At 38.2% G+C, this 15,869-nt stretch overlaps 1 protein-coding gene and 1 long non-coding RNA gene across 3 annotated transcripts; one reads left to right on the top strand and one right to left on the bottom strand.

Moving 5' to 3' along the window:
* Positions 1–1,129: 1,129 nt before the first annotated feature.
* il12rb2 (interleukin 12 receptor, beta 2a) lies at positions 1,130–14,042 on the bottom strand. Its single transcript, XM_034676696.1, has 16 exons — positions 13,774–14,042; positions 13,355–13,483; positions 12,025–12,288; positions 10,744–10,864; positions 10,423–10,613; positions 9,970–10,112; positions 9,587–9,731; positions 7,426–7,499; positions 6,562–6,775; positions 6,200–6,382; positions 5,366–5,464; positions 5,081–5,227; positions 4,849–4,980; positions 2,717–2,813; positions 2,445–2,532; positions 1,130–2,364 (listed from the first exon to the last, which is right to left on the bottom strand). Exons 2-16 carry the CDS (start codon positions 13,413–13,415, stop codon positions 1,933–1,935), a joined length of 2,391 nt encoding a protein of 796 aa, XP_034532587.1. The 5' UTR covers positions 13,416–13,483; positions 13,774–14,042; the 3' UTR covers positions 1,130–1,932.
* LOC117807434 lies at positions 6,228–10,312 on the top strand. 2 transcript variants are annotated; one of them, XR_004629968.1, is made up of 3 exons: positions 6,228–6,441; positions 9,604–9,738; positions 9,842–10,312. It is a non-coding gene; the product is annotated as an uncharacterized LOC117807434 (long non-coding RNA). The 2 variants fall into 2 exon arrangements; XR_004629967.1 differs by lacking the exon at positions 6,228–6,441 and adding an exon at positions 7,130–7,307.
* Positions 14,043–15,869: the final 1,827 nt, after the last annotated feature.

Raw genomic sequence — 15,869 nt, 5'->3', positions numbered from 1 at the left:
GGCAGAATTACATGTTTTGTCTTGGTCTTCTGCCTACAACCACTCATTCATAAAATCCCCTCTGGCAGAAGGTGCTCATGTTCTGTGTAAGAGTGTCCACTCAGGTGATCTGTCTGAAAGGACAAGCACGTTTTGTTGGTTGGTCCCTTCAGTTTGTCTAGCTATTAGTGAAACAGGAAATAAAATCTCAAAATACTAATAATACACCAACCTGTCGGTCTATTCAATGTAAGACTGCAAAACAATTCGCCCCTCACATGGATCAGAAAAGACTTGTGAACCATACTGGTCTAGAACAAGGCATCAATAATTGAAAAAATGTTAATGCCTCAGGTTCCTAATGTGGAGCACGTTATGTCTTATTTTATTATGTTGAAATTAAACTGAAACTTTCCCATTTAAGTGGCATCACTTAAGAAATTAAATGCAATTAGATAAATCTCAGCCTTTAATCTGATTATGATCACATCTGGTACAGATATTCATGGTCACCAGAGGATGCACTCTGATCACCCCAGAATGCCGAACTTTGAAAATTAAAAGGATTTGATCACGTGTGGATGCACTGCCATAAAATGTTGTATATACAGTACATCATGATCACCCACAGACAGAGTTCTAATGAAGTAAAGCAGGAGGACTGGTAGGCCTCATTCCCTCTCCCTGTTTCTATCCCTCTGGTGATTATGGGCGTTAACTTTTTCAAGAAATCCTATTGACCAGTCATCCTGCTGCTGCCAAAACTTTAAATCTGTTCTCCACTGCTCTGCTTTCAGTTGGCACTTCAGTTCATTGCAACCATCCTCCACCGCAGTCGCCTCAACTCTAACTCATCAGTGTCCAACTCTAGCTCCTCAGCTCATCCTGCATCCTTCCTTTGCCGCCACCACCACCAATGTCTAGACTCAATACTGGGGTATCATATCATGCTTTCGGCCTCACAACCCCTTTGAGTACATGAAGACAACACAGTGGAGACCAATTGCCGAAGACATTGAACATTAAATATATTTTCTGAAATTGTAAAACCATCATTCACTCATAGTTTATAAAACGTGTAAAATAAATAATCATTCACTCATAGTGAAAGCTCTCCTGGTTGAAATAGACTGTCAAAATAGTCACTAAGTAAGCCTTGGTGTGAACATCTAAAAAAAATGTTGCAATTGATTTATTGTGATTGTGATCCTCAGGAAAATAAAGGACTAATAAATCTTTTCATGTTGTAACATTATGCATCAGAACAACATATATCAAAGATAAAATCGACTCCAATCCAGTTATAGGAGAGCTGAGGTAGGGAAGATGTTCATTAAAACACAGCCAATACAGGATTATTATCAGAGCTAAGAAACAACACTAATTATCCTCCTACATAAGACAGAATACATTTACAAATTTAGGAACAAGGGACAGCAGGTGTGAAGAAAAAATAAATCATGGCTTTGTTTAGCTGTCACTTCCCGATAATGTGCATCTTTGATAGAACAGACTAGCAGTATTGTGAGACATGCCTGTGCTTGAGAAGTTGAAACATTTGCTGATAGTCCACCCTTCAGTGCTTCAAATGTTTCAGTTCAGAGCAGACAAGCTGTCTTAACACCTAAGCAGATCATTGTTCTTGGTATAAGTGTGCCCAATTCTGCTGAACAGAAACAATGGTAATGCATAAAATGAACACAAAAGTACTATCTCAGTCACGTATTATTACCATGTATCACCTCCATAAGACTTAGGCGAGAGACACGTTTTTCTTACAGTTATGACTTCACTGTGCAAGGAGGTAGTTCAAGGACACCTCAGAGAGATGAGACATAAAAAGAAAATGAAGAAAAAGAAAAGTTCAGTCACTAACTCCAGTCATCGTGTCCATTCTCTACAGTTTAGCAGTCTCATTTAGCCAAAAAGTTGCGGTTTCAAGCGAATACTGTTTCAAAATAAGTCTGTGCAGTTGAATTTAACCGCATCCAGCGTCAGCTTCCCTCCACACTCCATTGGCTCTATGAAAATGTTATGACTCGGAAAGAAACCAACCATTTCTGGAAACTCCTCGTCCATATCTCCCGGCCCGTGCGACGAGATGTAGTCCACGGTTGAGTTTGTGTCCATAGAAGTGTTTGTGTGTTCTGAGCTGTCTGAGTCGTGAGAGAGGCTCTTGATGTAGGTGGTCAGGGGGTAGGGCAGTGTGGTTTGCTCTGTCAGGGGGCTCAGGCTGGTTTCAGAAGAGAGATGGGAGGAGTCATCAGAAGGTGAGCAGATATCGCTGCTTTTCTTGGGCAGCTCCTCAACATCCACTAGGATGGGCTCTTCTTCCTCTGCAGTTACGCTGTAAGCATTCTCTGGCAGCTGGAGCTTCATTTTGTTCTGATTTCAAGAAAGATAGTCTTAAACTATAAACAGGGATTTGAGTTTACTGAAGTGTGTACACATTTTGACATTCTTACCTTTTCTTGGGTGCACTCTTTTGCCCATTTGCTGTTTGCAGGATCCAGAACTGCATCCAGCATTAGACACTGGAAAAGCCCCTTGAACCTAGGAGAGAATATGGGAACTTTCATGAAAAATATAAAAATAGGTTTCTATTGTGGCTTGATTTCTTTGTCAACAGCTGCTATGTGTTTTCTGCAGTATGGTAGTTGAACAAAAACTGACATGAGTGTGCTTCTGAGTCACTTTGACTAATAGATGTATTTTGGTTTTGACGTTGCAGTCTTACCTCTTCTTTACTGCTGAACTCTGCCACAGACACAGCAATAACAGTATGATCACAGCCACGGCTACACACACTAACACGAAGAATAGGTGTGCATCCTCTGCAACAGTGAAACAGTTTGATGTAAGATTGCAGCATGAACAATCAGTTCTTCTACATTATTTTACATGGTGGAAAAATAAGTGAGATCAAGAGGAAAGACCTTTAATGAGTCAAAGGAAGTCCATTTACATTTCCAAAGCATACTTAATGAATTTACACTTATAAACAATAGCCAGGTGCCAACAGTAACACTAAAACCATATTCCTCATCAAAATGAACTTTCCCTCTGAAGTTAGAGGGGAAAATGTGAGTCATCCAGTCCTTTTTTTGAGAAAAAAATCTATTGAAAAGTTCATCTAAAATAATAGAGATGCTTCATCGATATTAGTTAAGGTGATATCTCCACTCATTCTTGTCTTTTTACCACACATTTTCCTCAATGTGTTACAGCCCTACGTCTTCTGCAGCTCCACAAACAATGCTCAAAAGTCCCCTCTGTGAAAACATGGGGGGGATTTACTATAGAGGCTAACTTTGGAAAATATATTGTTGCTGTGTAAGTTATAGCTTAAGAACTCTATTCAGTCACAAGCTCTTTTCAACAACACAGATCTTCTGAATTCAGCAAATCAGCCCTCTCTATTAGAGCAACAACTTCTTGGAACTCATTACTGAGTAAAATCCGAGAGAGCTGCAGCTTTGCTGAATTTAAGTCTAGGATGTAATTATGGCTAAAATCATGTACTCATTGCACTAAAATACAATGATTGATTTATTGGTCATGATTTAATGTTTTATTAAGGTTTAGATGGTGTGTTGCTACCAAAAATCGCTGCTATAGCGGAGTGCATTCAGCTTTTTACATCGAAACATCATTATTAAAGATGTGTGCTTCTTAGTGATTATACACTATCGTGTATCGTTAGCTTTTAAAATTGTAATATTGTCCTTTTAATTTCACTGTGAAGGTACCCCTGTTGTTGTATAGTGGTTATGTATTGTTGTGTAGCTGTTCGTATGATGTACTGTTTGTTTTTAACAGAGGCATTGCCTCTGTCTCCTGCCCAGGGACTACAGATGTAAATAAGCTCATAGCTAACTCTGGTACAGCTAAAAGGCTGTAAACTGTGCCTGTCGAAATAAAGAAATGAAAAAAATATATACTTTTCACTGGCTGAAATTTCATACAGCCCACTGATAGTCAACCAAGGCTGACCAGAGGCATTACATTTTTGAAAAGTTAAATGAATGATGAAATATGGAGATACAAGGTTTCACCCTGACTGCAACGATAAGCACATTGTGGCTATCAGACTTGTGGAGCCTCATATTAAAGCTGCTGTTGGTAGTCACAGAGTAAATATCTGTTCAGAGAGAGGGACTTTGAATGTCAACACTATCCCTCCCAACCAGATTTCCTCTTAGCCCCCCAACACAGATCGGCGTGTGCAGTCATGATAGTGCCGGACCCATAACCAATCGGAGGACCAAGTAGGGGCTGCCCCTTAACCAATCAGGACAGAGGATTGGAGATTAGCTATGATTGGTCCGTCATAACGGGAACGGGGAAATAATAACATTGCTTGATACAAAGGCATTGGAAAACGCAGAGAGATCGCAATAGTCTCAAATTACCGGTACAGAGCACCGATGGGTATTATGACCTTTTCTCCAAACCCAGCAGAGAAAAAAGTAATGTTTTTTTACACCATTCCTACCAACAGCAGCTTTAACCAAGTATAAACTTTATTGAAAGAAGTTTTAGGCAAGAAAGGCAAAACTGTGATCCATTACGGCTAGTGAAAGTGAAACAAATCTGATCAGCAGACCCTTTTTCATCAAATGGTAAATTAAAATGTCGAGGATCATGATGATTAGCTAGCATAAATACTGTGAAAAGGGGACTTCTGTTTGCTCCGCCTACTACCTCCAAAGCTCCCTTAGTACTACATAATATCAACATGTTGAGTATGTAGTCCTGGAGTATCAGATTTACAGCACAAGGTTGATATCAGTCTATTTATCAAATCTTTGGCATGAAAAACATGAAAGGTTAAAATATCCCTTCAAAGAAACTCACAAAGCTACTTACCCTGGATGTAGAATTTGATAGTTTGACCTGCAGGGCCTTCTCCTTTAGCAGTGGAAGCAGTCATCCATATGCTGTAGACACCTGGAGACAATCCTGGGATAGTGTGTGTCCTCTGTGATGCTTGTACAGAATCTGAAATATAGATACAAGTGCACAGAGCACAGTCATTTCAAGTCCAGTTAACTATGTGACTGCATGATCACAAGAACAGATCTGTGGTTATGGTTCTTACAGTTTCGCTGGTGTCTGCTGCTGTTCTCTAAACAGATGGTATACTCAGTGATACAACCTCCACGCTGACCCCTGGGGATTTCTGTCCAAGTTACTTTCACTTTGTCCCCATCAACGTTCTCTTGGACTGATGGTCCAGCTGCTGGGACTACAAACAAGAAGAACCCAAAGAGACAGGATGGATAAACCACTATTACTAAATAAGTTACTTTTTTCTACTGTTTAGTGAGGGATTAAAAGAAGTCATAATATTGAATTTCCATTTTTATTTCTTCTTAGATCTCACCTAATTCCAAGAAAACACCTGTAAAGCTGGTTTCAGCCGCTGAGCCGTCCTTATAGGAAACATACACTGCTCCCTCATAGCACTCAGCTGGCTTCAGACCTGAGAAAGAAAGAAAGAAAGAAATTATACAAAATTGAACAGTATAAACACATTGTGGTGAAGAAGGATGATTACATGCAACAACAGTTCACTGAGAAATTCAAAATGAACACCACTGCACACCACTATCTTTGCTTCCTCATGTTATTCAGCCTGTATTTACTGTAACTACAGATGTCTTTTTTTATTGTTTGTTTTTAAATCTTTACATGGAATCGCCCCACAGTACATCACCGACCTCCTGCAAAGCTACACTCCCACAAGGCCTTTGAGGTCTACAGGACAGCAGCTTCTTGTGGTCCCTAAGACCAGGCTGAAAACAAGGGGTGGCCATTCCTTCTCAGCAGTGGCCCCCAAACTGTGGAACGAGCTGCCCCCCCCCCCCCCCCCCCCCCATGTTAGTTTGTCCCCAACATCACTGACTTTTAAAACCCGTCTTAAAACATATTTTTCCTCCTTGGCTTTTAACCCAGCATGACAGTTGTGTGGTCTCTGTCTCTGTCTGTTCTTTTATTGTATTTGTATTTGCTCTTACAGTGTTTTTATTCTTTTTAAGTGTTTTATTTGTTTTATCATGATTCTTTTACTTTATTCTATTTTATTCTCTGACATTGTTTTATGTTCTGTGTGTTTGAACTTATTTAACCTCACTATGCAGCACTTTGCTGAAAATTGATTGTTTTTTTTAAATGTGCTGTATAAATAAAGTGGATTGGATTGGATTGGATGTCTCACCGGTAATAACAAACTGGTTGTTCTTCTTTCCCAGTCGGACCCATCTGAGCTCCTCCAGTTTGTAGCCCTCTCTGTACCATTCCACAATATACTCTGCTTGTTCAGGTGCAGTTACAGGCTTTCTCCAGGAGATGGCGACACTGTGGTTGTCTGCAGTGACGTGTACATCCTGAGGGGGCTTGGCTGTGAAAGCAGGAGCAAGAACAGTACATCCTCTTGAACTTCAACTTCACTTTCAGAAGGTAACACATACAAACCATCATTCACTGGTATTCAGTAGAAAGACTGCTTGACTACTTTGCTTCCTTAATAAACTTCAGGTTTAATTGAACAAACATCCACTCATACACTTTTTTTGTTACCTTTGGTGTGCTTTGTGGTGATGTTGGCAGGTGGGGAGGGTCCTATGGAGTTGTAAGCCCACACTTTCACTTCACAGTTGGCACAAAATGGAACTGTATAATTCCTGGCATCTGCACCAACACTGGTGTTGAAGACCAGAGTTTTGGATCTTTGGTTGTAAACACTGACTTTGTACTGTATGATTTTCCCTCTTGCAATGGAGATGTTTGGCTCCTGCAATTAGAAATCTTTTTGTCATTGAGTTTGGAACCACGTATGTACTTTGTTGAGTAAAAAAAAAACAGCAGAAAATCTTCGACAAAGCTTCAGATTTATCTTTTTTTTTTATAGGATGCTGAAAACCAACACACTGCAAGCAGTTTTTAAGACACCTCATTTCTGTTCAGCTCCTTTTTTTCTTGTAAATTGAAACTGACAGTGTCTGCTGTCAGGTTTCACTTATTTCTCACTATCTCCCTTTGTGCGACATCAAATGAGTGTATTTGTGTGTGTGTGTGTGTGTGTGTGTGTGTGTGTGTGTGTGTGTGTGTGTGTGTGTGTGTGTGTGTGTGTGGTGGAGGTAAGGGATATGTGACGGAGGTGAGTGTGTGAGGGTGTCACACCTCAAAAGTGGTCAAGCGTTGACCTTTAATTTGCGAGGAACATGGCGGTGAAGCAGGAAGATCAAAAAGTGTTACTATGGTTACAATACTGCACGCCCACACACCCTCAGAGTGAGAGAGAAAAAACATGGAGACTACAAACCGTAAGTCACGCAACTGTGCACCTGTGTTATGTGTGTTATCCGTCACTACTTCAACAATTTTAAATCTCTAAGCCAAAATAAAACAGAGAGATTTCTAAATATAAGATTTAAAACTCACCTTCCAATACACCTGAAGGGATGTGGCATCAGAGGAAGCTTCAGCGTACCATACATCTAACTCTTTGGCAGGAGCTGAAACAGTAAATAAAGGAAATCTGTTAATGAGAGAATAGATATGTTTATTTGTGTCACTGCATGTGATTTTTAAGAAAATAATTGGGTGTTTTTTCAATGAACAAGTGAAAGACTGGCTTTTGGAATTATTGCCTTATAATTGTGTCTGTAAGTGAGAGCTTTAGTTTGCGATGTCATGCTTATAAGTGACCAATCTGCAGCTCTGTTTCAGTTTTCCTATGTTAAAGTCTGGCTAAGTTGTAGTCTGCTTGCAAAAACACATCTGATATCAAACATAGAAAATGTAAATGTAAATCAAATAGAAAGAAAACCCTTTCCATTTGGTGTGTTCAAGTGCCGTTTGGAAACTGAGACTTCTTTGTTAACTACCCATCTGCAATATATTACATATTTAATTTCACAAAGTGAATGATATTAGTCTTTAATGGGTTCTTAAAATACTGGATATGGAAGATTTTCTTCAATGTTCTTTTAAGTTCCTTTAGACTGAGTGACCATACACTATAAACAATACTTTAATCAACTCTCCAAGCCAAGTTGAATGCATGTTGTTTCGTACAAAGGTAATACAAAACTAATTGTTTAAAGTTAACAGTTGAGTTTGGTAGATTAGCTTCCCCAAGCAGGTTTCAAATCTCTCCATGTTGGTTTGTACTGCCTTGGGTGAAACCAGTGGCTTACTGGTTGTTCAGATGTCAATCTGTCTGGGGTCCATTGAACAATAAGGTTTCGTCCCGTCAAGTCACATGTTTAGACTTTCTGGGAGTGTAGAAACTTTGTGTGTATCCAATAGCAAAAGGAGAACTAATACACAGTTTTAATAAATGTGTCAATTACATGCTTAAACTAAAAAAGTGTGAAGGTTAAGAAACCCTTTTACTAGAAATGTCTCTTCATATAGTTCTGCTCTGACCTCTGCTGATACTGCTGTTTAAAAACAAGTCAAAGCTAACATATCTATAGACAGCCAAGATATCTTCACACCATCAGCTTTACAGTTATGCAGTGAGACTTCCCATGAGGCATCACGTCTGTTTTTACCACTTTAAATTACTTGAATCAAGGTCAACGTCAAACTAATATTCAGAATGTCTTTATGACAGTACTTATGGGGCGCCTTTATGAGGCAGCGCCCCATAAGTACTCCAGTAACTGTTGTAACCGTCTAATCTCTCAATGTGTTTCCTGTGTTTGTTCACTGATGAATGGTTTTGCTAGAATACACATCTCAACCAGCAGGTGGTCAGTGGTGAGCTGATAACTGCATAAAAACCCCAAATGAGAGACATTAACTGATATCGGTGTAGATAAACTGCCACAGAGAGACTATGATACTTTCAAAGACATATGTTTTGTTCACAGAAAGCTTTCATTCAGGAAGTATTCACAGAGGTAGAAAAAAAAGCTCTCAAGAGCTGCAGCTGGTTTGTTTCCATTCCTGTTTTCTGTTTCTTGCGGTGCATGATATTTCAAAAATGATGTTTCAAAATTAAAATCTGTTTAAGATTTCAAAAAAATGTTATACAAGAAAACGTGAAATCTATCGGACAAGTAAAATAAATCACTAACAGGCAAAAAATATGAAGTGGTTGGGGGGAGGAGCATCTGAGTTTTTGTAGTGGCTGAGTTGGATTTCTCTGAATATATAATAGTATATTCCAATAAAGTAAAATACAAATATTTTTTTATTTTGGAGGTTTAAAAAAACACTTGATTATGTACTCCCACTAGGCAGCAGTATGCATTTGCGTATTAGCTAAATATTTAGGTTCGCTGAGCAACACTTAACATTTAGATTCATATTTCAGTTTTCACATTTAGTTTTAACATTTAGATTTAAATTTGCATTTAGCATTTAGATTTAACTGATTCTTGCATAAATATATTTGTCACAACAAAAATAAATGTGAAGAAGATCACAAACATTGCTCTACATGTGATTTAAAAAAGTGACTGAAAAATTCAGACTACATTTTTATGACATTTTGGAGCTATAGGTGGAGAAATGTTGCTGTTATTTTCAGTGTGCACAACTTTACAAATGAATTGATATTGGACACTGAACAGAACATGTGTGAACGTACCCTCCTCCTGACTCCAGGCAGAGACAGTTGCGCTCCACTCACTCCAATGTCCGCTGCTGAATTTGGACCTGGCTCTGAAATGGTACAATCTACAGGGCTCCAGAGAGGACATGGACAGAGCTTGATCCTGACTCATCTGCACAACCTGAAAGGTAAAACATTTCCAATCTTTATTCCTATTTTAAATCATTTGACTTTGATAATGTATGTTTCCAACATATGGTTTCAAAAGATTTGATCCTGGCTTGTTTTCAGAATTTGCAGACTGAATCAGCAAGTCATGCAGTGAAGTACTACCTTCTGCAAAATCTCTTGCAACAAGTCAATAAAATACCCTGGACTGTACAAAGTCTGGACCAATGTGAACCATTAAGACTTCTTACCGAGTCTGGAGACGACATCCACCTCTGTGCCTCTGTTTTGTATTGGATCTCTAAGTGTTCTGTCTTCACAAGATGTTCCACCTTGATGTCGCAACTTCGAGAAGAACACTCAGGCTGGCCAAGAACTGGAGCGGATGGCATTGCTGCTCAGAGCAATCACAAAAACACATACAAGACAAGAAAAAGATGTGGAGGATGATTTTCTGGAAGGATGGATTCCAACATATCATTGCAAACCAACATAGTTAGTCGTTACTTGATGCAAAAGAGCAAGAAGATTACTGGTAAACCGTTATAAAATTAAAGTTTTGAACTCTAAAGAAGGTTGATATCATGCACTAAAATCATCTCACTACTAATGAAAATAACACTTTATCTTTTTAAAGGCTAACAGCAAGCACTCCATGAATTAATCCATCATTACAGCTGACTGATGATGAGCTTCTGTATTACCAATGTCTCTGAGTGTGTAGCTGACAGGGGCGGACGTCGCATTGCCCAGATCATTTCTGACTTGGACCCACACAGAGATCATCTGGACAGATTTGGACACTGTGAAATCAGTTGATGGCGTATCAGTTCTTTTTTTGGAGACCTTATACTGCATCGGTCCAGCTGTGTGGTTTCCAGATACAGTTTTCACCCTGAAACACACAAAGTCCTCTTTCATTTCACAGCTGATGTAAGCAGTATGATTTCATTGACAAGTAGAACATTCAGTAATTGGGATGTTTGTTAAGTGCTTAGTCTGAATTTGGTCATTTTTCAACTCACCACAGAACTGAGGTATTACTGAGATAAGTGTCTTGTGTGTTCCAGGTGCAGAACACCACTCCACTTTCATCATTTCTGACATTATAAGTGCAATTCATGATTTTGGGCTGCACCGGTAGATCTGAAGGACAGAAGACAGGAAGAATTCAAACCTAAACAAAGCCTTAAAAAAAGAAGAAACTGTTGTAATATTTTACTTCCAACACAGACATATCCAACTAGAAGGAACTTGTTATATTATCTGTCACCACTGAAAAGTAAAGATAGTTGAATATTATTTTAAAAACATTCTACAAGTAGAGGCATGCACACAATAGTCCCTTAGTATTCAAGCATGTATAGATATATATTTTGTGCAAATACAGTTTGTTCTGTGTAAGGGAACTGGTACAACAGCCTTGTTTTTACTTGTCAAGCACCCAAAGCTCTGTGTTCAGAAAAAGTAACTTAACTATAGCTGTTGTTCTTAACACATTCAGCTGACTATATTTGCACAGAAGAAGAGAAAGCAGAACAAGCTGTGGCTATTTTTACAGTTCTTTTAGCATGAACAGATATAGCCACGTCCAAAAGACTCGTGTTGAAACAGCATACGCTTATGCACAACATGAGTCCTGCAGGGCGTTGTAGACTGTGTACATTTATGAATCCTTTAATGAGAATAATATTTAAGCTAAAGGTCAATTTGGTGAAATATTATTCAAGCACACTCTGGTGCCATTTACTCCTGCATCAATAGGTGGGACAGTAATTTCATTTGAGGGAAAGTAGTCTGAAATCCACTGTGCATTAAGAATCTTAGAGGAGAGAGAACATTCCAGAAAGACTACCAGTATTACTACTACTACTCTCTCTCTCTCTCTCTCTCTCTCTCTCTCTCTCTCTTTCTCTCTCTTACTCTCCTCTATCCCTCTTTCCAACCCCAACTCAGTCGAGGCAGATGACTGTCTCCCATAAGTCTGGTTCTGCTCGAGGCTTCTGCCTGTTAAAAGGAAGTTTTTCCTTGCTGCTGGATCTAAGCGAAATACTGCGAGGTGCAATTCTCATGGTGGATTAAAATGAGATAAGACCAAGGGGACTGGATCTTATCATGTCTTGATGTTGGGTCTTTGTTAATAATTTAACATAGAGTACGGTCTAGATCTGCTATGTTTGTAAAAGCGTCTTGAGATAACGTTTGTTATGATTTGGCGCAATAACCTAAAAATAAAGATTGATTGATTCATTCATTGATTGATTGATGGAAAGAGTTACTTCCCTGCACTTTGGCCTCATACTCACATCCAGATCTGATGTCCATTCCACAGGGTTCTCCATCATGAGGACATGAGCTCATACAGCTGAACGTTCTGATGCTCCTGGTAATATTCACTACATTGTGAAATATAGTTGTAGAATTCAATTTTTCGTGTTTCTGTGGTGTGGGCGGGTTGTTGCTCCGTATTTTCCCCAAACTTTTGCAACTAAAGGTGCAATAGACCTTGAAGCTGGAGCCTCGCTGCGCTACAGACCCGGTAGTAGACCAGATGGTGCAGGAACTCTGACCTGAAAGTTAAAATGATGACTTGTGTATTACCTTATTTACATTACTCTAACACAAAAGAACGACCCAGCTAGCATTTTTATGTTCTAAAAACGTCCTTTTAATTTTACAGAGGATGTTACTGTTATGTTATTGAAACATTCAATAGTCAATTATCCAAAGAATGTTATCTAAAATCCTTTGAATGATAAAGATAAAACATTCTATCTTTGTTTTAATCACCAGAATATTCTTAAATAAAACATTTTGGGATTTGAGGCGTCAGAAACATCCTGAAAACATTTTTTACATGTTGCTTTCAGAATGTTGCTTCTTTTTTATTAAGTAACATTATATAGAACATTTTATAGAAAACATTCAATAATCTGTTACCTAAAGAATAATATCAAAACATCCTCTGAATGTTAAAGACAAAATGTTCTTCTTCCATTAATAGTTAACAAATAAAGAACATTATTTAAATCCATAAACATCCTTAAGATGTTCTTTAAATATTACACTCAAACCCTTGTCTTGAAACATAATCAGAACTTATAGGGAATATTAGCCAATGTGGTGAGAACATTCCCTGCTAGCTGGGGACTCTTTACACTGAAAGAAGTGTCGTGTTGAATCTAATAAATGTTGTTATGTCAAGTTGTTGCATGAAATACATTTCTCTAAATCCAGATATATATTTATAAAGTTAAGTACAATTAAATTAATGAATATATCTGGATTTAAAGAAATGTATTTCACACAACTTGACATGATAAAATTTAGTAGATTCAACACGACATTTTTTTCAGTGTAGAAATTAATTTGGAGCACAAAATGAAATATAATGATGTTATGCACAATTGATTTATTCAAAACGCAATATCACCATGTAAATGTACAATTCATCTTCATGATACAACACAAAATAAATACCACAGAACCAACCACTCTTAGAACAGCTTTAAAGTTTTTCAGAAATGGCTTTTAACATTCACATTTTAATCTTAATCACTTCCATGTTACTAAAATAATATGTCCTAGAGCCATCTGAAATTGAGTTCAAAAGTTAGTTATAGTTTCTGAGCTTACCTGCGCAGAGCTGAACGGCCAGGACGGTCACAGCAGTAAAGATGGACCATATTCGGGACATTTTCGCCACGAGTCATCTGTAACTTCCTTCGTAAATGTCTCTACTATAAGATCTGCTTTTTAAAAATCCTAAAACAAGGAAGAGATCACAAATGCAGATGTTAATTTATGGATCCAGCGATATAAATTGGTTCAACCATTATCTCACTGAATGAGAATCCATGTCTGGGAAACTACACGGTACTTTCCGTCTTCTTACTGGAACTTTTATCATTAATTTTATATTATAAATGACTTTTAAAACATATCCGGATTTGAAGTAGATTCATGATGAGTGAAAGTGCCGTTTGTGGCCGAACTGCGGTCGCTTAAGATTAATAATACGAGTAATAAAAGCAGGAAAAAACAAACCTACTCACCAAGGCATCACATCCCAGCAAAGAATAAATCTCTATATACTCTTGAACCTGTTTGGAGCTCACTATCCGTCATTATAATTCCCACTTAACATCTCAGATAGGAGCAGTGTGTCCAGCCTGAAGTCGGTAGAGAGCGTCTGTTGACTATCTGCTGGCTGACTGCCGCCTCTGGTGTGATGCGAAAAACCGGAGCCACTAACACGCATCATCAGTGAAGCCAGACACACACACACACACACACACACACACACACACACACACACACACACACACACACACACACACACACACACACACACACACACACACACACACACACACACACACACACACTGTCTGTGTATATCTTTGAAGCTGTGGTATAGGAATGAACCTTTACAGCTAACACAGTGTGCACAATTACACCGCATTATTCCCTGTAAAATTAAAATTCTTAAGGTAATTTGAATGAAAATTGGGACTAATACCAATCTTTCAATTTCGTTTTCTACTTTATATAGAGTTTGGTAAAAGGTATGATACTCTTTTTGTTTTTTTGTTCTTTTAATCATATCATCATCATATCCTGAGATATATTTCTTCAGAGTTGCTCCTAATGTTCGCTGCTACAATGATAGAAAATGCAGAAGAAGGTTTGATGTGATCAATAAAGATGATTTCAGGACTGATTTAATATCACAAAGAAAGTCTGCAGACAGATTTTTAAATAAAATCTTAGAATATGTGACACTGTTGAAAGTTAGAGGCGTAACAGCACAACAAACATCAGCTAAATATTCATAATTTTCTTTTTTCTTTTTTTTTTTTTGGCACGGCAAAAAGTCTCTCACTCCCACATTCATAACCCCATGTGCTGCTGTGAGGGACTTCCCCCTACAGCTGCGCCACATTTCAGCTTTAAATGTTCAGGCCCAAGATGTATTCAATCATTTATGTGTTTCACAAAAACATATATGTTTTAAGACATTCATTCTCCATGAGATGTCTTGCAACTTCAGTCTGCCAGCGGAGAGATACACTTCTGCAGTTGTGATTATCAATGAGGAAGTAAGACAACTGTCAGGAAGTCTTGAAGACTGTTTTACTACAGGTGTTTGACGCATGAAGTGTCGGGCTCTGGGGGCATTTTAGAAGCCACACACCCAGTTTTCATCTGTGAGCAGGGACACTTCTGACTGACTTTAGCCTGGGTGTGTTTTGAAAGAACTTCATACTCAGTTTCACTTCACAGCTCTCAAAGCAGACTGGCTATTACAAGATAAATACTGAGAGCACACCCTGTAATATTGAAATAACAGAGACAATGACAGCTGTTCACACAGAGTAGCTTTTTTTGATTTCATACAAGCATGTAGAAGATAGTGAGCTTATATACAGCCAAAAGAAAAACATTTTGCTGGCTAGATTTGGTTGCTGGTAGTTAGCATACTGCTGTTTGTCTTTTTAGGCTACAGAAGTATTATTAAGATGTCACCCATCCAGAAAGTTTCAACACGTGAGAGAGGACTGAAGGACATACAGACCACTATCCATTAAGTTAAATCTTGAATTAACACATACATCTTTAGACTCTATAATAATTGCATTAACAAACATATTAAGGACTTAACAATATATTCAACATTACAGACATTGTGGCTATTTTCAAAAGGAGTAACTCAATCTTTTATTTGTGATGTGTCACATTTTGGTAAATCAATTACTTCGCTGTTAAATATTCAGTCCGGATGTTTAAAAATAACTAGAACAGTGTTTCCATTGGAGCAGTTGTGTGGTCTAGTCTACAGCTACATTAGCAGCTCAGCATGGCTGTACTTTTAAATTTGAAGACAAGGACGCTTACAATGAAAACGTTGGAATGTTTTAAATCAGCATGCTTACATTTTCAAATAAACATAAACATATATGTGAAGCTGGGGCTGATAGGAGTCTCTATTGTTTCACATATTTGGTCAGATACCAAACCACACATAAAAGTCTTGCAGTTTTCAAATCCGCCTAATACACTAGCAGTACATACTGATTTGGGCAAAATTCAGTATGTAGTATGCTTTTTATTTACAGTCTATGGTAGTATGTAGTATGTGAACAAAAGC

This window comes from Notolabrus celidotus, chromosome 2 (genome assembly GCF_009762535.1).
Source record: "Notolabrus celidotus isolate fNotCel1 chromosome 2, fNotCel1.pri, whole genome shotgun sequence".
In the NCBI taxonomy this organism is placed as follows: domain Eukaryota; kingdom Metazoa; phylum Chordata; class Actinopteri; order Labriformes; family Labridae; genus Notolabrus; species Notolabrus celidotus.
The sequence above is the reverse complement of the archived record's forward strand: the minus strand, read 5'-3'. Positions and strand labels throughout refer to the sequence as shown.